The sequence below is a fragment of a genome, unplaced genomic scaffold (genome assembly GCF_019419815.1).
Source record: "Pyrus x bretschneideri cultivar Hongxiangsu unplaced genomic scaffold, Pyrus_bretschneideri_v1 Contig44, whole genome shotgun sequence".
Lineage (NCBI taxonomy): Eukaryota > Viridiplantae > Streptophyta > Magnoliopsida > Rosales > Rosaceae > Pyrus > Pyrus x bretschneideri.
The window spans coordinates 2057325-2081015 of NW_025999768.1; the positions used below are offsets into that span (position 1 = coordinate 2057325).

Consider the following 23691-nt stretch of genomic DNA (forward strand, 5'->3'; position numbering starts at 1 on the left):
ACTCAAAACTTAGATGAATTCTAGGAGTTTTGCTACAGGGATAGCCTCTAGCTTAGATGAATTCAAGAAATGTACAACTTAGCCTCTTATAGTTTTAGACTGAACCCATTTCATGTCATTTTACACTAATCATGTCATGTGTGTGGATTTCTCTTGATGGATGCATTTAATGTAGAAGCTAATGGGATCAAAGCTCTGTTCTTTTTCTTCGAGATTGCTTTTTGCTCATATGTATCATATTAGCTTCTCACTCTTTGTTCCATTGCAGTGTGTCCTATTTCCAATAGCGATCACTTTCTATATCGCATGGTGGTTTTTTCACTTTGTGGATAGCTTCTTCTCTCCAATCTATGCTCAACTTGGAATCGACATTTTTGGTATGAAGTACTCTGAAATGCATTCCTTAAACCCCATTATTTGATCGGTACATTCCAACTTGCATTGGCTATTGGTCTTGGGGTATGACGTTGCTGAGCTAAGTATCTAGTCCATTTTCTCTCTTCATCTAATCCTAGACACAAATTTTGGTGCGATAATCCGAATTCAGTAAAGAACAGTTTCAATCCTTAGAGAAAGGAAATCCAGATGCTGGTGAAGCTTGGGGTTTGATTTTCTTTAACTTGGATGCTTAATTGTCTTATTCTTAGAAAAAGGTCTTTGATTGCACTAGTGCCCATATATCTTATCTAGAGTATGTAACAATAGGAAGAGAAAGATGTTGTGATGATCCAAAAGGAATTATTGGTTGTGGGATGACTAGAAAATCGAAGTGGTTCCCTGAAAACAGAGCAGAAGATGGAAAGTCGAAGAACTCGAGAACCAAGTTTGGATCACAAGGCAGAGAAGGATGTTGTGATCGCAGGGGAGTATCAGATCCCTTCATCTTTTGAGCTCATGTCCAGAGGAGCTCAGAAGCTGAGCCGCACGATTGATTCCTAGTCGAAAGGGATGAGGTTCGAATGGCAGCAGCCGAAAGACATTGCCAAAGACTTGTTGAAAGGAGCTCTTCATCTGCATGCTCTCTTGTCATGCTTGGCAAGTTGCTGGAAGCTTCACAGTACGATTCACTTGAACAAAAAACACATTTCTGTGACGGAATTTGAAAAACTGAGGCATTTTGCCGATGGGTTTTTGAAGAGTGGAAATGAAGAGCTTAAGAAGGTGATCAGAGACAGCCATGTGAGGCAGAACCTGGTGGAAAATACAGAATCTTTCGAAATCAGTTGTAAGTCTTCTTTGTCCCAAAATCTTTTTAGAAAATTTGTGCCATTTTTTTTTTTCTGCCATACAAATATAACTTTAAGAAGCTAATGTAGTAATGTTCTTTTTATGCAGACCAAAAATGTTGTGGGTGAAGAAAGTGAGAAAATAATTATTATGGACAATAAGAGTGACGCTTCCCCATTCAACGCTGGTCTTGCAGACGAAAACCCTAAGGAAGAAGAAACAGATGCCTATGTATCTCACAGTGGAGGTATGGCCTTCTTGAATTGCAAGTAACTTCGTTTATGTAATGTCCAGTGTTGACTATTAAGTATGGTTACGCGAGTAAAATGAGAAATGCATTTGACAAGAAAATGTGTGGTGCATTTGTAGGGCAAGTATTTCTGCGAATTCAAATGGTATTTCTCGAATCATTGGATGCTTGACTTATATGGGTTTTTGTAATGCTGAAATGTTTCTGAATGCAATATATCTTCAAAATTCAAAACAATTACTTACTGGAAAAATCACAAGAATCTGAAAGATATATGAAATATTGACTTGCTGATGATGAAGCTAGCGGTGATCTGTAGACCAAGAACTCAGATATGTGATGATGAGGATGAGCTTGATGATGACGATGCATCACCGCCTTGATCGTGCCTCACCATAGAACCAATCTGGTGAGACTTAATCTAGACAGGTGATGCTTTCACTTCACAATTTTTGCCTTTTTCCATTCTGTCATCTGTAGTAATTCCCATTTGATTACTGGGATGATTATTATCAGATGCGTCATGGCTTGGTCCTGCCTCACCATAGAACCGAGGTGGATATGGGTCAAAAACATAACCAGCACCATGCAAATCATGCATGTTTTACTTTACAGATTTGCCCCATAGTAGATTAACTCCTGTTCTCTTCATTCTATCACGATAATCCCTGTCTCCAAAAATTACATCAACTTTATCCCCACTTTGCAAATTGAGCTTATCGTTCGATATATGTCCTTGCCAAAGATAATCGCGCACATGTAATCTGATTGTGATGGTCTCCCGCAACTTAGTATGCTTGGTATTATTTACAATAGTAATGGCAAGAGGCCAAGCATTTTGGGAAATGCAGAACAGAGTCAGTCCTTCAAAATTATGATCCTCACTAGGGGGAATATCAAAACTGACTTTATTGCCATCATTGACAAACTCAAACCAATCAGGAACATAACTCGAAGGGAGGAAAATGCCACCGAGTCCGCAACCGAGTCCGCAGGAAGTCCATCCCTATATATACAAATACAAGTGTCATATACATACATGCACATATGCGTTTGTGTGTGCATGCGATCGATAGGAAGGCAATTAACTTAGGGGAGAGAGAGAGAAAGAGAGGTACCTGTAGGATGTTCTTCGTAAAATCAGCTGTGAGACTGGTGCAGTCAATCATATGAATCAATGTCATGGAGTTTAATGACTTATCCAGGCCTGGAACCCCAATGAGTTTGGGTGAATCTCTTATATACAGTTCTCTCATATTTGTCATTTCTGAAAAATTAGGCATTGTTTCCAATGCATGGCAACCATCGGCATCCAGAAATTTCAAATTTGTTGGTAAGTCGGGGATTGTATGAAGAAACTTGCATTTACTTAACAGTAGAGTTTCAAGCTTTGAAAGACCACTGAAGCTTGGTAGGGTATGAAAATCATTCCCTCCAAGATCCAAAAATTGTAAAGAACTTAGACTCCCAAGATCCTTGGGGATTCCATCATCGTTTAATGCGCCCATTGGGTGCCAAAGGATACGAAGGTTGGGGATTCCATCATCGTTTAATGCGCCCGTTGGCATACCGTAAGCATAAAAACGTTCAGCACAAGGCGCTGCCATTATAGATAAATGAGTGAGTTTCTTCAATCTTACTGTGGTATGTGGTAGTTGACTTATGGATGTCTTATCTGCTCTAAGTACTCTCAATGATTCCATCTCCCGTAAATCCTCATGCAGTTCTCTGAATTGATAACAACCATTAAGAAGAAGAGTCTCCACAGATTTCAACCTATAGAAATCCCTTGGAAGAGAAACAAGCTTGTTACACCATTCAAGGTTCACCAAAGAAAGTCTTGTAAGATTACCAATGGAGGGGTGAATTTCTAACAAACTTGTACAGCTTTCCAATATCAACTCTTCAAGATTTGGGACTTGCGAAAAGTCCGGTGATTTAATTAGGAAACCGGAACAACTGAGATTAATGATTTTCAAGTTCTGAAGCGACTGTTGCAGAAAAGCAAAGAAAAATTAAAATTAATATCCAAAAGAAAGATGACATGAAAAAGAGAAGGAAATCCAAAACAAAATAGAAACACAGCATCATTTTGTGTAATTGATTGTACCTTGGAACCTTCCCAAACTTTTACCAGACTGCTGCCGATCATCTCTAAAAATACTAGTTTATCTTGATTAAAAAAGTCATCTGGTATGGACTGCAAAGGGCATCTAAACCAACGCAACCATATTAACTCTTTGGGAAGATGTTTGTATTCTCCAATGAGCTCTACGTTCCGGAGTTCAAGCAATCTCAGTTTATTCATATGGGCAAATGCTTCTGTACTGAAACAACTAGACTTGTTAGGGAAATGTAGAGCAAGTCCTTCAACTTCTTCAGTTCCCTGTTAATAGAAAAAGGTTATAGTGGTAAGAAACGGATTATTTGCATATCACATACGGTGAAAATATGAAAGTACTATTGTTGGCTAGTTTAACATTCTTTGTGCAACCGCACATATTTACACATGAATGTTATTTAATGTGTAATAGACATACGCACACGGTTACATATATGCTTTTCTTGTACAATGCATTAATTCAAAATTAAATTGGGAATGTACTTACAGATTTCTTTGTTAGTACATGGGTGACATCTTGAGGATTCCACAACCTACTCCATTTTTCAGGCTGACGAGGAGATTTTTCAGAAATGATTACTCTGGCCATTTCTCGAAGCAAATCATGCATATTCAACTTGTTGCGTTCAACAGTTACAAGACATCGTTCACAGAGGACACTGATTCCTATTGTCGCAAAAAATTCACATTCATCTAATACTTTTGCCACATAGTCCTTGTCCTCTCCAATAAAGAAACAACATATGTCAAGGAATATAGCCTTCTGTGTATCATCTAGCCCTTCAAAGCTTATTCTTAGTGGTTTTATTATTTTTCCTTCAGGAGTTGTTTTCAATTTCTTCAATTCACATTCCCACTCTGCAATGGGTCTTTTAACCAAAAAAGAACCTAAAACTTCAAGGGCTAGTGGCAAACCATCACAGTAAGAAACAAACTTTTCTGAGAGTTCAAGAAATCCTTCGCTAGGCTGTCGATTTCCAAAGGCATGCCAACTCAAGAGCTCTAGAGCTTCTTCTTTATTCAATTCCTGAGCCGGATATGTCTTGTTCACTTTCCCTTGCTTTAGTAAATGTTCATCTCGTGTCGTTATGATAATTCTACTTCCAGGACCAAACCATTTGTGATTTCCAGCTATTGCATTCAGTTGTTCCACTTCATCTATGTTGTCTATGATGACAAGTACCTTTCTATGTGAAAATTGATCTTCTATCAGACTGATACCTTTATCAACACTGCTTATTTCAGACTTCTGTTTCAAGATGTCAAAAATAAGTTTTTCTTGCAAATAAGCCAGACCATGTTTACTTGTATTGTCGCGAACGTCGGCAAGGAAACATTTGAACTGGAACTTATGATGAATTTTGTTAAAAATGGCTTTCGCAGATGTTGTTTTACCCAATCCACCCATCCCCCAAATTCCAACCATGAGAACATCATCTGATCCATCACTTGAAAGATAAGTGATAATATCTTTAATCCGAGAATCAATTCCAACTTGGTGCTTGGCCGCTGGTAATAGGTTTATGGTCAAAAGCCAGTTCGTAATAACCTTGTCAACAATTTCTCTTATAACCGTTGCTTCGTGCCTGAAAATTGAATTCGTAAGAGCATTAGTGGGACTCAATGAAGGCAAAGTAGGAGCTATCAGTACATAAACAAATTTCTTTCCTCCATACACACGCACGCACACACTACCAGGCTGCTACTAGCATGTGATTTTGTGACCGAACTGAATAAAAGAAACAGTCATTCATTGATTTATAAAAGTTAGTTGTATTATTTAAGGGAACTGTTATTAACACTTTAAAAACTTATTCTATACTTCTCTCACAAGTATATTTTTTTTTTCTAATTATAGAAAGTTGGGAGTGTAAAATGAGAGGTTAAGGTGTATTAATTAAGCACACTAATAAATGTTTGGCTTCTGTAAAATATTAATTAAGCATGTTAATTATAGGGGCATTTATACTTAAGGACCTAAATAAGATTATTTTTTCATTATAACTAGGACACTTTTATAAATCTAACTTTAGTCCCTGATTCTAAAACTCATTATCACGTCATATTAAATACCCCTGCACACTTTTATTATTTTCAAATTTTCTTTCTAAAATTCCTAATTTAATCATCAAGTAGGCCTTAAAAATATGGTTTTTTATTTCTGCAAATCAAATTTAGCAATTTAAAATGGAAGATTTTTATAAACATCTTGTTAATGAGAATTAAACTATATATGAAAATTTGTACAGACAATCACAAAAAACCAAAAAATTGAACTAATATGCAGACATAATAAAAAATATACACTAATAAAGGTACATAATTATATATGTAGATACACATATTCACATAGATTCAGATGTATAGGCACATCAGTACATAAATATATAGTTATGTACATATGAATAGATATACAAATTGTACACACACACACACACACACACAGATATATATATATATATATATATGAGCAAACATATATGTAATATATGTATAGCATGATCATTATGGTAGTCTTTCTCTTCTATATATATATATATATATTTTTTTTTTTTCTTTTTTTTGTTTGAGGAAGTCTCTTCTATATTTTTAGGAGGGTCTCTCCACGGTGATGAAGTTAGTTTTTTTTTTTTTTTTTTGAAAAAAAATGCATGATATTCATTAACACATTGCAATTTTTTACCAGTATTGAATACACATTAAGTAAACATCCTCTATTTATAATAGTCAAAATAAAGCAAAACAAAAGTTCATAATTATTAGCTAGATTTCAGGTGATATATAAAGTCAAAGAACCAAAATCAGTATATTAATCTTACACTCAACTTTAACGAAAAATAGATCTTATTTAGGGCTTATAATCTAATTTTCTATTAATTATATTTTAATTAATTAATATTAGAATGTCAGAAGATTACTTTAGCACCTCAAGACTTCATAAAAAATATTTGGATGTAACAGCCCCTAAAACAAAAACAATTCAAATCTGACTGAACCAAATTCGCAGGCGTAATTTTGTAAAAAAAATAAATATAAAAAACAAAGATTACAAAAATATTAGAAAAGAAATCGGATAATTTTTGTTCAACTTGAATAAAAGGACGAAAAAATGTCCCTACTCAGCAGTACATAAACAATTTTCTTTCCTTCTTTCCTTCATACGTACATACATACATATATATACCCTTTAACAAGAGGGATCCTCATTTTTCTTTTTAAATCTTGACTTTAATGAAATTGTGTGGTTGAGATTAAATCACATGCCACACAATTTCATTAAAGTCAAATCCAATGATCAAAAGGCTGTCCTCTTTTTTTAGAAAAATGAGGATCCCTCTTGTTAAAGGATTCCTATATATACGTGTGTGTGATTAATTAAAAGAACGTAAGTCGTTCATTAATTAAACTCCATTTACGGTTTGGTTTTATATGAGAGATTAAGGTGTATTAATTAAGCATGATCAAATTGTATGAGAGATTAAGTCATTCACTATAATGTTTCAGATCTTGAAAAGCAGGTGAATGATTACCTATTGTCAGTGATTTTAAGATGGTAGCCAGACAAATTTGCAGCTTCTGTAAGAGCCCTTCTCCACTGGTTTACCTTTTCACGTGTCTTGCCATCTTTTTCTTCATGGATGTCCTTTTCGTGCTTCTGAAATGCTTCGGTAAAATCTCCATTTTGCTTCCTGACATGTGAAGGATCAACATGATAGAATATTGGCAAAACATCTCGCCCCAGTTTGTCTCCGCACTCCATGATCTTAACCAGCTCGTCAAGACACCAACTCGAACCTGCATACATCTTTGAGAAGACAATGATAGAGATCCTCGACTCTTCAATTCCCTGGTACAGTTCCTTTTTTATTTCTTTCGTTCTTTTTAGATCGTCCTCATCGATATAAGCCTGGTATCCCCGGTCTTTGAATTGCGCGTGGAGGTGGCCGGTGAAGCCATTGCGCGTTTCGCCGCTGAAGCTCAAAAACACAGTGTAATTCCAGAGTTTTGACTTGGAGGAGGATGAAGAGGAGACTTCGTGGTCTGTCATGGCGGAATCGACCGTTATGGCACTGCAGTTGTTCATATCACGACTGAAAAATAAAAAAATTGATGAGATAGGGACTCTTCAACTACTTCACGACTCTTCATGCGAAATCTTCTCCCTTTCTCTGTCAAGAAGAGGCAGCCTTGAAGAAAAGGAAATTGATGGTCTCAAGAGAAAATATATGAAAGTCCCAGGTGAATGAGGGAAGAAACAATCGAAGTTAGAGCCCACCATACATTGCCACCCACTCTCATTCATCTTGACTGAAAAAATCGATTATGGAAAATCATTGAAAGCTAAACCCCACAAAACCCAAGCCTCTGGAACCCTAAACCATGATTGCGGAAATCATTGAGCAAAAAATCCTACAATTTGAGATTTCAAAGACAAACTCCCATCCCAAACCAAACCCTCCCCAATTTACAGAGTACCATTAAAATATCTGAAACTTCAGAGGTACCTTGCGGGTCTGTTGAGCAAAATACGAGACTGATCGGAGGACGACAGAGCGGCGGCGAGACCTTCAGGCCCACGGTGAGGGTCGAAGGAAGCTGAAGCGGAGCCCAATTTTGGGGGGTCATTTGGGATTTTCCCAATCAACTTCGGCAAACCCTCCATAATTCGAATGCTTCGAGAGAAAACGCAGAGAACCCAACCCAGAACGCTTTATCCTGTTCACAATTCAGAAACCCAATTAGGAATTCCAATCTTAAGGAGGAGGAGGAGGTGGAAGATTGCTCGAGGTAGCCCTGAGGGAAGTAGTAAACGTTTGCGGGTGGGCTCGGGTGGGGAGAAGGCGCGGGGAAGACGAACTAGGTTTTCGCTTTTTTTATTTTTATTTTTTAAAAAATAATTATTTTAATTTTTTTATCAAGTGTTTAGTTATGCATAAATGTGGCAGTCGTCAATACAAATGATGATTTTTTATTTGCCACGTTATAGTTTATTTAATAGATTTTATAACGAATGTATGAAATTGAAATAAAATGATAAGCAAATATATGAAATTGAAATGTTTTAAAGATGTTGTAAGGAATTGAAATCGATTCTAAACATGAGGGAGTCAAATATAATTTACCCATTTTTCAAATATCCTTTACCCTTTCACATTTCAGTTTTTTTTTTATTCGATCACTTTTGTTTATGGTTAATGCTAAAGAAACTAAATTTATAGGTAAAAAATTGTAAACTAAATGACGTAAAAGTTAATAATTAGATTATTACTTAACTGTTGATTAACGTATTTATTTTTTATTTGTGACACATTATTTAGTTTACAAATGTAGTATATCTGCTACCATGCTACATCTCCAATGCTCCCAATTTTTAACATAAAATAATACATTATAGATTAGTTGAATAATTGTAATTACTCGAAGAAGTTTTTGTTGTAATTTATTGGATGTCTTTTTCCTTTCGTCATGGAGCAATGCCAAAGTCAAATGTATAGACAAGAACGCCGATATTCTAATTCCACCATCCTTTTGCTTTCTCCTTGCTTTTGGGGTCTAATTCTTCCAGAATAACTTATTAATCAGCGCCTTATAATACTTAGGCCATCTCCAACGAGGACCGGAGTGCTTTCTTTGGCCTTATAGTTTTTCAAGAAATTAATATTTCAATGAACAGTGTAGGACTTTATTTCTTACCATCTCCAACCGAGGGGTCAGAGGGTCATAGGCCAAACATAGTCCTGTGACAAAAAATCATCTCCAACCAAGGGACCAAAGGGTCATAGAGCCAAACATAATTTATTATTTAAAATTAAAAACTACAACAAATTAAATTTAAAAACTACAACAAATACCTACAATAGGATCTTGTTGCAAATATTTGGGCCAAAAGAAGCATGGAGTAGGCGTTTAAGTTTTATGTTGTTAAAATGTTTTTAAAAATGTTGTTTAAGTTTCATGTTGTTAATTTTTTTTATGTTGTTTAATATTGTTTAATGTTGTTTCATGTTATTTAATGTTGTTTAATAGCTTAAGAAGTTCTAGGGAAAAAAAATCAATATTTTTTTAAAAATTTTGTTAAAAAACAATCAAATCAAATATGACATCAAGGGCTAGCTCGAGGCTGGTTGGCTGGCTGGGTTGGGCCAGTCAGTTGCCCATTTGTCCATTTTTTGTCCCATGGGACTTACAAGCCCTTTGACCTAGCCCTCAGTTGGAGATGATTTTCAGGCTATTTTCTGGCATCTGGCCCTCTGGACCCTTTGGTTGGAGATAGCCTTAAGGACCCATTTACTTGCCTCTCCATATGTATTAAGGGGTGTGCTATCTACACATCTCTTCTTACTTCTTACATACCCCTTGTAGATTTCTATCATTTGATATTCTTCAATTCATCCAATTCAACGCTCGAAAATTAGAAGGGTGTCACATCCCAGCCCGGGTCCACCACATCACGGGCCCGCTCCACCACCATAGCACGATATTGTCGGCTTTGGGCCCTGACCATACCCTCACGATTTTGTTTCTGGGAACTCACATGAAAACTTCCCAATAGGTCACCCACCATAGGAGTGCTCTCGCGCGCTACTCGTTTAACTTCGGAGTTCCCATAGAACCCGAAGCCGGTGAGCTTCCAAAAGGCCTCGTGCTAAGAAGAGATAGGAATATACATATAAGGCATAGAGGATCGACTCCCTTGGGCAATGTGGGATCTAACAATCCACCCCCCTTAGGAGCCCGACGTCCTCGTCGGCACACTTCCGGCCAGGGATTGGCTCTGATACCAAATTGTCACATCCCCGCCCGGGGTCCACCACATCCCGGGCCCGCTCCACTACCGTAGCACAATATTGTCCACTTTGGGCCCCGACCACGCCCTCACGGTTTTGTTTCTGGGAACTCACACGAAAACTTCCCAGTGGGCCATCCATCATGGGAGTGCTCTTGTGCGCTACTTGCTTAACTTCGGAGTTCCCATGGAACCCGAAGCCAGTGAGTTTCCAAAAGGCCTCGTGCTAGGAAGAAATGAGAATATACATATAAGACATATAGGATCGACTTCCCTGGGCAATGTCGGATCTAACAAAAGGTGTGTGAAAAGTAAAAAGATATATGTGGATATCACACCCCTATATTAATATCACCAGAGCCCACAACCAATTGACTTAAACTAAAGGTACATTGTAATTAGTTCGACCATTAACAAAACATTTCGAAGGGATCGAGCAATCCTTCCTACCAGCACATCATAATTCCTCAATGAGAAATGTTAATGAGGCTCTCACAAAAGTGAGACTTTCCATGGATTCTATACCTCCTCATTTTTTTGGCACAATGTTTTATAATGTTAGTACAAAAGTTAAAATTAAAATGTGAGGTGATAGAAAGTTCATAGAAAATCTCACTTTAAAAATTCTCCTTAACATTTACCTTCCTCTGTTCATCAAAGCTAGTTAGCTTGCATCAAACCATCATCTCTACCGTATCTTCATGCTTCCTTGCACCACTAGGCAATGCTAATATTTGAAACGGGACACATTTGTTTTTCTATATAAAAAAAAAAAGTGAAAAAGAGAGTTAAGACTGTTGGATAAATATCAACAATCAATGATAAATTTATATACGCTAATAAATAATAAATGCGAACAAATAATTTAACAAAGTATGAAAAAAAAATATGAAATAATATTAAACAAACAAATTAAGGATCGAGGCTTGCGTACCGTAATGTCCTTGAAACAGAATTTCGTCTCTACTCTGTGATTGTAGTTCTACGGACGTCTGCTTCACCAGGATTCAACGATCTAAGTCGAGATTCCAGCACCAGAAAACTAGACTTCTGGCGAATTTCTTAAGAAGGTTTGGGATTGTAGAAGAAGAGTTTGATTTTTCTGTGTTCTAAATGTCATGCAGATGGATGTATATATAAAATTGGTTTTCTCCTCTAAAGGCATCTTCTTAGAGGGATGCTTTGCTTTTGGTATTCTTTCATCGCTTTAGACTTCATCTGAAAAAAATGAGTCTGTTGATATAAAAATTAATTAATTAATCGATTCTAAAATTAGTTAAAAAAATAAATAATTAAAGAATCTAATTATTAGAGCACGAGTTCAAATCCAAGGCCCATCTTTTGATAATTAATTAGCACACCCCAAAGCACATATCTAAGGTTGAGCCTAATTTTATTATCTATGGTCCATCAGTCCTACTTTCTAAAAAGGACAAAGCCTTATAAAGTGAGGGAACATTTTAGTCAGTGACAAAGCTACATATAAGCGATGAGGCGGCCACCCCTCCGCTCACTGGAAAACAAGCCCATGAAGGAGTCTTAAGCCCCTTTGCTTTGAGCGAAAACTGGAAAAAAGACGGTGGTTCTTCTCGTTCTCTATGCTGCTGCGTAGCTTACCTACGCGCAGGGTGTTATTTTTTATGTTTATACCCAGACAAAAGACGACATCGTTTTGGGCTTCGAAAAATAAAATTAAATGAAACGGTGCATTTCTTTTCAAAGGCATGTAGACAAAACGATTGAGACAGCGGTGGGTGAAGAGTCCAAAGACAGGCAACACACATAATGCTCCACCATGAAAGTAAACCAAGATGGGGAGCTTTTAGGTTTTGTTTTGATGGATGTATGGGAGGTAAAGGTGAGCCGAGATGTTGGGGTTGTCTGAGATGGTGATGTATTTAGAGAAGACACCAATTTTACGGATTTTGATTAGGATATGGGGGCACATATGACTCTAATTGTCGCCGCTTCATTGTGTCATCATCATGGACTTTGAGGAAAGGTTGGTTTTTAATGGTGAATTCAAAGGTGATGGAAGTCATTACCCATTAGAGAAGATGGATAGATTATGAAGATGTGTGAAACAAGAGGGAGTGAATGTACCAATTAATACATCGAGCGATTTGCATTAACTCATTAAAAAACAAGTAAAGAGAGATTGCATGTTTGACACTTGATTACCATGCAGTAACATCAAACAAATTAGCCGCTAGGTGTCTTCATCTAGCACTCACACCCATCAATTTTTTTTTAATTTTCTTTGGATTTGTATCACAAATAGTGACGTTTGACTAAGTTATTTTTTGTGTATTTGGTTATGAATTGTCAAACACCACTACATTACGAAATAAGAGATTAATTGGTTGTTTACATTGAGAGAGAAATTTTGTATTTTTATTGCTAATGAGCTTTGTATGCAACGTTTTCATGACATAAAAGTGATGAAACATTGACGACAACATTCATAACTTGTTTGTATTAATAAATTATGAACGACATTAATATTGTCTACTATTAAAATGATTTGGTTGTTAACAGTATTTTAAAATTGTTTACCCTTTTATATTTTGCCCTAATCTCAACAATTCATGGCTTCACCACTGCTTTTGATGGTGACCAATACGAGCTAATGAAATATCTACTCAAAATTTCTAACAAGACCGAGTCCAGATGGTGGCTAAAACGCTAGCAGATGTCGAAACAAGAGGATGAAATCAACTGCTGATGAACAACATGACGAGAAACCTCATCAGCCAAACAGAGTTTGCTTTTCATGTTCCAAATAACAAAAACAACTAGTGAATATCACAAATTAATTGTTTATAAAATGAGGACCAATTCATCTGATGCTACTGGACACTTTGAAGGATGCATGCAAAGGGAAAATCCGAATAGTCGAGCTGGGAAGATGAGAAAGAGGTTGATGACGACGTCGAGTGTGGTCTGTGCGAGAGTGCAATGCTTTGTGTTTTTGCCTTTCCCATTTCGGTTCATCTGTAGTAGTACTCATTTGTGTGCTGGGGATGATGAGAAGCGTCATGGTTTGCATGGTCATGAAGAAAGTTGAGATTCTACATATTTTCCTTTAGAAGTTTGCCCCCATGCTAGATTAAACCCCGTTTTCCCCACTCTCACAAAACCATAGTTTCTTGGACATCAGTTTACTAGAATAACAACTTTGTCCCTGCCTACCAAATTGAGTTTATGTTCAATAATTGCATGTCTCTACTAAAAATGAATCTCATATTGATGGAAATATGAATTTTACATATGCTTATAAATAGTTAGGTTATTGCCCATGAAACTAGTTGACAATATAGATACTACTCTAACTACTTATAAATACATGCAAAATTTTTCTTGTCATATACATGCAAAATTTTTCTTGTCATATATATATATATATATATGAACATGCCCTTAGCATTTCTCATATTTTATTGCCAAAAAAGAACACCAAATTGCAAGGCAAAAATGCTGGCATCCAATCATTGGAAGACAGCTCATCAAACATCAATATATAGTAAAAATTGAGAAACAAAGATGGTGCGTTTGTTATATCGGACTGTCTCAGACTGAACTGGTTTATACTAGACTAAGCTGGACTAGCTTAATGAAGCGTTTGATGTAGTACCGGACTAGAAAACAGGATAATGAGACAACAGATACAAACCCTTTAAACATTATGCAGCTTATTTGCATATGATCATCAAAATCCATGAATTCTACTAAAAAAGTTCCAAATCCAGAAGAAACTTAACCCAGTATAAATTAAGAATCAACCAATTCCAGAAATAAAGTTGGTAACTTTAAGCTATTAATCAACAAATTAAGATTCAATACAACATCAAAAGCATCAAAATCTTTGAACTCGGAAACGGATCTAGCAAATGAACACTAACCCAAATCATTCACCAAAAAGAGAGAGAAAAAAAACTAAAAAAAGAAAACCCAAATCAAAGAAACGAATCCAGCAAACAAATCCAGAATTCCAATCGATTAACCCATCAAATGAAAAGCAAGAAATCAAACAGTACTTGAGAAACCAATATTATGTAGGGAGGCAGAAAACCCAATTCAGAATTCAAAATTAAGAAAGCGGGACCCAAATTTCGTCTTCATCACACTCTTGACTCCCTCTGTGTATTTCTTTTCCATCTACTTCTAGAACTCCGATCTGGCGATGCGACAGAAAGCATCAAACTCGTGGGCGATGCAGGTCCGTCGTTGATCATCTACATGCTTCACGGCTATGAGGCGGTGCGACGAGGAAGGAGAGGGGAGCTGGCGAAGGTGCAAAGCAGAAGAAGACGACGAGAGAGCGGCTGCTGCAGCAGCAACTGATGCGGGAAGGTGTGAAGGGGAGAGGAGAGACGGGATTAGCTAAGACCTTCGTTTTTGGTGGGCTTCGCTAATACCTTCTAACGACTCATTAAACCTAATCCTTGTCCAAAACAAACATGGGACTACACTAGCAATTAATCTAGTCTAGTTCAGTCCTCCATAATCCACTCAAACAAACGCACTCAGAGAGTTTAAGCGAATTTGGATCCTCACCAGATCCTCATTGTGATGATTTTTGAGATCGATGAATCATGTTTGTTCATAGTAAATTGAGAAGAGTAACTGATAAAAACTAATCGCATAATATACTATAAAAGAACACGATTACAAAATTGTCAGACTTCTCATCAATCCTGAAAGGATCGTGTTGGAGATTCAGCGTTAATTAATCAGCATCTTGTTTAATTAACGGCACAACAGAACACGACATTTCCTCGAAGTCCACACATGCATGTAATAATCTCCACTATATTATTATATTTTTAAATAATTGAAAAAACAGGATTAACTATTTTCTTTCTTAAATAATCCTCACCCAATTAAAATAATAATTAAATTTAATTAAATAAAAACAAAATATTCGAAATGCCAAAATACAAAGGAATGGCGAGCAGAGACAGATTACCGCGAGATTGTGAGCTTCTCATTCCGGTGGCCGACTCCGGCGACGAAGACGCATCGTCTAAACCCTCCCCATCTTCACCTCCTCCCACCACACAGGCCGCGAGGTGAGTTTCGATTTCTGTTTCAAATTTCATTGCTTTGTGTGTTAGTGTTGTGTTTGGTTGCTAAGAAAATGAAGGAAAATTCGAGGGAAAAGCTGAAAGTTTTTGCATAGGTTGCGAATTAAAGTTGTTGAATTTCTGATTATTCTTAAGATTTAGAGCTGAGAGTAGTTGTTAAATTTATTAGTTTGAGCCATGAGGTATGCTGAAAGAGGCAATGCTTTAGTAGTGATAGGAACTTAAACTTAGATCGTTGCCATGTATTTGTAATCTATTTTTCTCTCTTTCTGAAAGCAGAAGTATATCATTTGTTTGAACGCTAGGAGTTATCTTACAGGCAAAGGAATAGCCCTCGCTAGTTGAATTCAACAAATGTACAACTTAGCCTCTTATAAGTTTTAGACTGAGCCCATTTCATGTAGTTTTACGCTAATTTGTCAGGTGTGTGTGGATTTTTCTTGATGCATCTGTTTAATGCGGTAGCTAATGAGATCAAGGCTTCCTTCTCTTTCTTCGAGATTGCTTTTTGCTCATATATATCATATTAGCTGCTCACTCTTTGTTCCATTGCAGTGTGTCGTATTTCCAATAGCGATCACTTTCTATATCGCGTGGTGGTTTATTCACTTTGTGGATAGCTTCTTCTCTCCAATCCATGCTCAACTTGGAATCAACATTTTTGGTATTAAGTATTCTGAAATGCATTCCTTAAACCCTATTATTTGATTGGTACATTCTAACTTGCATTAGTTATTGGTCTTGGGGTATCACGTTGCTGAGCTAAGTATCTAGTCCATTTGCTCTCTTCATCTAATCCTAGACACAAATTTTGGTGCGGTAATCCGAATTCAGTAAAGACAGTTTCAATCCTTAGAGACAGGAAATCCAGATGTTGGTGAAGCTAGGGGTTTGATTTTCTTTAACTTGGATGCATAATTGTCTTATTCTTAGAAGAAGGTTTTTGATTGCACTATTGACCATATATCTTATCTAGAGTATGTAACAATAACAAGAGATGGGAACAAAAGAGAGATCCGGAAACAGTGTGGCCTTTGGCATCACGCCAAAGGTGCATTGGAATCACCCCAATAGAGCAATTAGATAAATTCTGGCATCACAAAGAAGGTGACTGGAAATTTGGAATCACTCCAAGTCAACCTGTGCTTCACACATACGCAGGAAATCCAAAAGCTTACAAAGTAGCTCCTTTTATAAGCTAATTTTACATGGATCTGGAAAGATTCACATTAATATACTTGGAATTCTAAAGACTAATTTATGAACACCTAATACATTGATCTCGTAACATAGAGAGACTCAAAGGCAATGAACCTGCAGAGTACATCTGTAAACTGCATTTAGTACATCAGACACTAGGACTCTAATTCATTAAGTTGGCTCCTGCATCGCATATGGTATGGTCATTGTTGGATTTAGACAAGAAATATACCCGTAATGCAGCACATGATTCTACATGCTTCTTTTACATTCATTATATAATGCCTGGTTACGTACAGTCAAAACAGTACGTTTTCAGTGATTCTGTTTTGTCTTGGTTTTACAATGTATAACTGACCTTTCATCTTCAATGTCTCAGGAAAATCAGGAGAAGGGAATTAATTGATTAGCCTTTCGCTCTCTCCAAATGGTGAAGGCCAACAGAGTCAGGCGTCCGGCTGAATGTGGCCTGAGAAAGTGGATTGATGATCAGGAGACAAAGAAAGACATGGAAAGGATTTGCAAAGGCCCGCAAGAGGATCATCGTCAATTGAGTTGGATATCTGCTCTTCACTGTTACTGACCGCTGGATACTGTGGCTGCCGCTGGAGAAGTACTGGGAGATGATGAGGACGTGGTCGAGGTTGAGAGTGACGCTGTCGTGAGCGAGGTCGAATATGACGGCCTGCAGGGAGAGTATCAAGAGACAAGGAAAGACGTAAATGCGCTAGGCCTAGAGGATCAGCATCATGTACTGTTATTGGGAGTCGTTGTTTCTTCGTGGTCGTAACAATCACTTCATGTACTGTTATTGGGAGTCGTCGTTTCTTCGTGGTCGTAACAATCACTTCACCCGTAGAATTCCAAAGTTTTGACGTGGAGGAGGATGAAGAGGAAGCTTCGTGGGCTGTCATAGCAGTATCCACCGTTATGGCACTGCAGTGGTTCAGATTAAGACTGAAAAATATGGCAGTGGTTGTGTTTGTGTTGCCGAACCGATGACACTTAGATACCTAAACCCAAGTCAAGATCCTTCAATCAACAAAAACAAAAGTTTATAATATAATAATGTTTAGTTAGTGACTTGAGAAGGACTAGAATTCTCTCTTCTCCTCTTGTCATTCCCTTCTATCCCGTCATCTCACTCTTTATATTGTCTTTCTTTTTTTATAAAAATTAATATACATATTGACGTGGCTTAACCGTGATCGTTTAAATAAGAAGGCATGGAAGGGGAGAGGAAAAAAAAGAAGGAAGAGAATCCTTCTCCACTGGAGAAACAACATACTTCTAGGCGGGAAAGTTGCACGGAAAGAGAGAGGAAAAGAGGAAAGTAAGAAAGGAGCACGAAATGACAAAAGATTATCTAAAAGATTCTTGGAAACTCAGAAAGATGCTTTATTCACATTAAGGAAAAGCTAGGAGGGTCATCTTCGGTTCTTCTTTACTAGAATTTTGGGAATTCTCAAATCATGTTCGTTTATCATATTAATATGGACAGTTTTTATCAGGTACTATTCATATTTAATTTAAAATAATTTCTGACCGCATGATGTACGATTTGAAAATCTTTTGAATCCTCAAAAAGAGGATCCGAAGAGGATACTCATTGAAAAAAAAAAGTTATTTTCTATTATATTAATTCCAAACCAATATTGGTTACATTCTCATTTAAATTTTTGCGCTCTACGATTTTGTTTTGTTTTTTTATTTTGCAATCTCGTAATTTAAATATTTTATTTTGGATATTACTCCTTAAAGATCAATTATACTAAAGTTTAACCAAATTCTGTAATCTAACGGTTATATAATGGCTTGTTATATTAACACCTCACGTATTTTGAATACACCCCACATACTTACTACACCTCATATTTTCTTTTTCAAGTCAAATTTATCTTAATACACCCCACATACTTTCCCATAATACCCTCACACCCTACACTCTCAACATACACTTTGTATTTTCTACACTCGACATTTCTACATACACTTCACACTCTTCACACGTAGGTGCAAGTGAAAGATCATGGAAGTATCCTTCTTGTTTCAACATCATGATGTGTGTGCAGAGAGACATATGGAGAGAGCCAAGAGGTATGTCTAGCTCTTGGATGCCTGGATTGCTTTAATAAACAGCTCACAAGAGACCAACGGAGCAGAACTTATTTGGTATTGTACAAGGTGGCTTAGCTGCTAACAGTGCTCATTTGTCACCTAATTCAATGGTCCTCCCTAGAAACATTTCAGTTAAACGTAATTCATATTTGCCTTGAAAGATGAAACTTCAAACAGATAGGGTAATCCAACTGATCAAAGGATATTGAAGGTTCGAATCAAAACGAACCTTGATAACACAACTTGGAAGAATGTAGCACTAGATAGTGGTCTTGGACTTGGTTCTCCATCCTCATCTTTGGAGAACAGCCCTGAGGAAAGTAAGGAGATGATACCTCCATCTCAATGTGATTGTGGATGACTCTCCCACTAACATTATTCAAGTAAGCTAAGATATTTTAGTGCAGTTTCTATTGCTTGCAAATGAACCTAAAATGATTTGTTGCATTGATGGGCATTGTTTATGTTTTGTAACAAGTTATGACTTCCTTCCATGTTCTTGGAGATGCATTGACATCACCACTTCATGACAGTTTTCTTTGCTTAATAAGAAAGTGAGAGCTTTGTCAACAAAAACCAGTGCCTTCATCTAAGGGTCATCAAGAACATTCATCTTTTTTTGAGAGTAGAAGAAGATAAATAATCTTGAAATATATAAGTTAAAATGATTTGGGATGTACGTACAAATTTTTATTTTTTTAAGGTTGAAATTCTCATTGCGTAGTAGGTTCAATAAGTTATCTAGTATTAAATTTATTGTAGGGTGTATTCAACAATATATGAGATGCTAATAAAAAAAACCCTTATATAATAAAGAGAAATGCTAAGAAGATTCTCTCGAAGTGGGGTCTTCATTGACTCTCCGTTGTTTCACGTATTTTTTACACAATTTCTATGCCAACATAATAAAATATTGTGCAAAAAATATGAGATGATGGAAAATTCATAAAGATTCTCATTTTTAAAAGAGTTTCCTTAATATTTTCTTATAATAAATAGATAAACTATGTTATTCAAGTAAATATATGAAATTAATTAATGTTAATCAATGATTAAACTAATTCTTATTATTTTTTTTTTTTGAAACCCAAACTAATTCTCATTTAACGTAAAGCAAGAGCTACTTTTCCACATAATAGGACGGTGAATTTTTCAGGGGTTGCTTTTCGAAAGAAAAAAAAAAAAAACAAAGCGAGAGCTGCTTTTTGAAAAAGAAAAAAAAACAAAGTGAAAAAGAAAAGCAGGAGCCGCTTTAAACATGATTTAAACTTTTTATTTTCGAGGTTACCCTTTAAGCATGAACTATACTAAAGTTTAACCAAATTTGAAACCTTGTAATAATCTGATAGATATGTAATAAATAGATAAATTATGTTATTCAATAAACCTTGAAATTTTTGACGACTTTAATCAGTGGTTAAACTATTACTCATTTGGTTGATTTTTTGCAGGATTTGTTCTTAAATGGAGAATTAGAAAAATGATTCTGAAGATCGTATGGTACTATTTGATTATGTAACATCATTTAGCTCAAGACATACATGTTAGATATTTGTTATTTAATGTAACATTAGCTCAAGAGGAATCATTTTATTCTTTGTAGCATTGACTTCATGTCATCATATGATAAACACAATTTCAATTTTCATATGGACTGGTTGCCTACGGATCTATAATATAAGAAACATATAGAATTTTCTACCTAGAAAATACTTCCAAACAGAAAAGAAGAGACCACCGTTTATATACATGTACGGTCTTTGTTGTATTTTTAGCGTTTAGAGAGACTTAATAGTGAATACTTACAGAAAAAGTTATTGATATTCTAATGATTGTTTGAAAATTCTCTTAAAATAACTACAGACTGTTGATCATATTCAACAGTGAAAGTAGAACTGTAGACCATATCGATCTTTATTTAGAAATGTGGAAGGTAAAAAGTAGGGATAGAGCGATACAGTTTTGACACAAGTCGGGCAGGGCAAGGAAAAAGTGGATGGAGCAATGCCATAGCACTCAGATATATACAAGAACTCCTACGTGTACTCCACTCACATCCCGATCCAATATTTCATCTTATGATTTCTTCCACCTTACGATTTCTCCTTGCCTTTGCTAGTAGTGGCTACTTCGTTTCTTCTTCTTAATTTTCTTATTAATTGGGGTTTAATCATTCCAAAATAACATATTAATTAGTACAACGTGCTTATTGTTAACCAAGCTGTGATTACAGGAAGAAGTTCACAGTATTGTTCTAAGAATATGAAGAGAGAGAGGGAGAGAGAGAGAGAGAGAGTATTCTTCAACTGATGTTTTTATATTTTTCTTACTTACAATCTTACAGCCTCAAGATTATATACTATCTTTTACAAATCTTACTGCCTAAGTCACAACATAACCAACTCTAACTACCTTCTCTACCTTCTTTATCTTTTGACAAGTGTCATCTTTTACTACCATTGGATTATTACCCTTAACACTTATAACACTTTCAATGTGCCCACTTCTATGAGAAATTTTTTAATATCCTAGAAACACGGTCTGATACATATAGTGTTATAATACAATTAGTTAATTTTTTTTAAAAATTTTTTAAGCTAATTATATTTTGACATTTGTTATACCAAGCCGTGTATCCGACAAACTGATAAATCCCTGCACTCCCATGACCACTAATTAGTCTCTAAGAATTCTATTATCTTCCTCTCCATATATATTGTGGTACTTTTTAGTATGCTAGGAAAGAAATAGTATATCCTAATAATAACAAGTTAAGCTTGCACAATTTTGCTCCATATTTAACCATATATTAATGTCATCAGAGACAACAACTAATTGACTTAAATTGAACGCACTTCGTAAATAGTTTCGACTCTTAACGAAAAAATTCGAAGGGATTGAGCAATCTTACTAGCACGCTATAATTCCTCAATTCATTAAAGCTAGTCAGCCTGCATAGAAACATGAAAAATAAACTACTAATTTCTTATGCAGCAAGTGCATAATCATAACCACCATCATTGTTGTCGCCATCATTACCTTTCATAGATGCTGCTGGAGCACAGTCATAATTTGAATCATCGTCATTGCCATTACCTTCTATGCTTGCTACAGGGGCATAATCGTATCCGTCATCACCATCGTCGTCATCATCCCATGCTTCTTGCACCACGAGGCACTTATCATCAATTTTGAAAGGGAAATCAAATTGCCAAAAAAGACCTCTCTTATTTCGGTATTTCTTTGTTAGGGGTTGTTTGAGAGCACTTCTCTATATTTCATTATTATTAGGAAGAAATATATATAAAACTAGATGATACTGGGTTGTTTGAGAACGCTTCTCTATAAATACTTTTGTTAGTAGCACGTTTACGAAGTAGTTTGTTATTTAGTAAACAACCCAATATATGCTTTTATATTATAAAGAAGTGACTTTTACAGAGTAAATGACGTGTTTTGATATTGAGTAAAGTGTTCGGTGTGAGTATTTCTTAGTATATGATGTCTCATTTATGTTATATGATGTTCAAAGTTCAACGCACAAACTTTAAAACATACTTTTCAACTTCTTTAGGCTTCCTCAAACTTCAACTTTCAAAAAAGTCTAAAGTCCCAAGCCATTTTATGTCTTTCCTTTCACTTAACAAAAACCAACTTAAATTGCTTTTTTTTTTCCCTTCCCCTTGTTCATCTACAAATGCTATCTCCAATAAGATGAGATCTTTTAATTTGTAAAAGTTATTTATGTATCTACATTGCTCCACTTTAAATTTAAGGGAGTTTTAACGAAACACTTCCGTTATTGTTCACTTTTAACGAAAAATCACATTTTTACCTTTTCCTGATACTATTCACTACAACTTTATTTGTCATTTTTCATTAAAAATACGATTTTTTTTTTTAACTTTTCGTTAGTTTTCCTTAAATTTAATGGCAGAAATAGATGGGCATAGTGTTTTAAAAAGAGAGAAAATACAAAAATAATGTCAGAATTGGTAACACTTATTGAAGCCGTTATTTCATGTGACTAAAACATTCCAGTTAAAGCCAAACTCAATTGTGTTTTCTAAAAGTTAATGATGTCATTTAAATTTGACATCTTGTTTAAAACGCTCTTATCATTTTTCATTTTAAGTTCGATTCTACTCGTTCCAATTCGATCTTAGGAATACAAAACTGAGGTTGAATAATTTAAAAGACCATCCAAATTACGTTCCTGATTAAGAAGCCTGTATTTATAAATATTCAACAACTCTCTTATCTAAAGATTTCATTGCCAAAAAATTGAGAAACAATGAGAGATTAAGCAGTAATTAATCCGCCCCCTGTTTAATTAGCGGAAAAACAAAACACAACATTTCCTTCAAGTCCTTACATGCACGTAATAATCCGGCTAGCAGAGACAGAGAAGCGCGATCGTGAGCTTCTCATTCCGGTGGCAGACTACGGCGACGAAGATGCATCGTCCAAACCCTCCTCGTCTTCCTCCTCCTCCTACCGCACCGGCCGTGAGGTGAGTTTCGATTGCTGTTTGTTTTCATTGCTTTGCGTGTTGTATTGTGTTTGGTTGCTGAGAAAATGGGGGAAAATTCGTGGGAAAAGCTGAAAGTTTTTGCATAGGTTGCGAATTGAAGTTAGTATGTGTGTGTTAATTGTGATTTATGGGTTGATTTTGGCGATTAAGTTTCTAATTTTGTGTTTGACATTGTCTGATTTAGTGTTTCCTGAGGCTAATGGAGGAGCAAACTCAGATTTGGGTCTTGTTTTGTTTGTTCATTTGGACTTGTAGTGTGCTAATTTGGATTTTCGGTATTACTTTCCGCTCATTTGTTTGAAATTTGGGTGTGAGTAGAGCTCTATTTCTCTGCTCGAGCTTCCAAGTAATGTGATAAGAAGATCA

At 36.0% G+C, this 23691-nt stretch overlaps 1 protein-coding gene and 1 long non-coding RNA gene across 2 annotated transcripts in view; one reads left to right on the top strand and one right to left on the bottom strand.

The window, feature by feature from the left end:
• Nucleotides 1–1604: 1604 nt before the first annotated feature.
• Nucleotides 1605–23691, bottom strand: part of LOC103939136 (disease resistance protein RPV1) — an 87462-nt gene continuing 65375 nt past the window's right edge. Inside the window, exons 2-7 of the mRNA XM_048567300.1 lie at nt 8105–8315; nt 7130–7690; nt 4087–5185; nt 3588–3863; nt 2596–3468; nt 1605–2483 (exon numbers count right to left, since the gene is read on the bottom strand). Of these exons, the coding sequence (XP_048423257.1) occupies nt 2082–2483; nt 2596–3468; nt 3588–3863; nt 4087–5185; nt 7130–7690; nt 8105–8262 (3369 nt within the window). The 5' untranslated portion in view covers nt 8263–8315 and the 3' untranslated portion in view covers nt 1605–2081. The remainder of the gene's footprint in view (nt 2484–2595; nt 3469–3587; nt 3864–4086; nt 5186–7129; nt 7691–8104; nt 8316–23691) is intronic.
• LOC125469666 lies at nt 15294–17850 on the top strand. Its single transcript, XR_007251893.1, has 3 exons — nt 15294–15458; nt 16029–16137; nt 17053–17850. It is a non-coding gene; the product is annotated as an uncharacterized LOC125469666 (long non-coding RNA).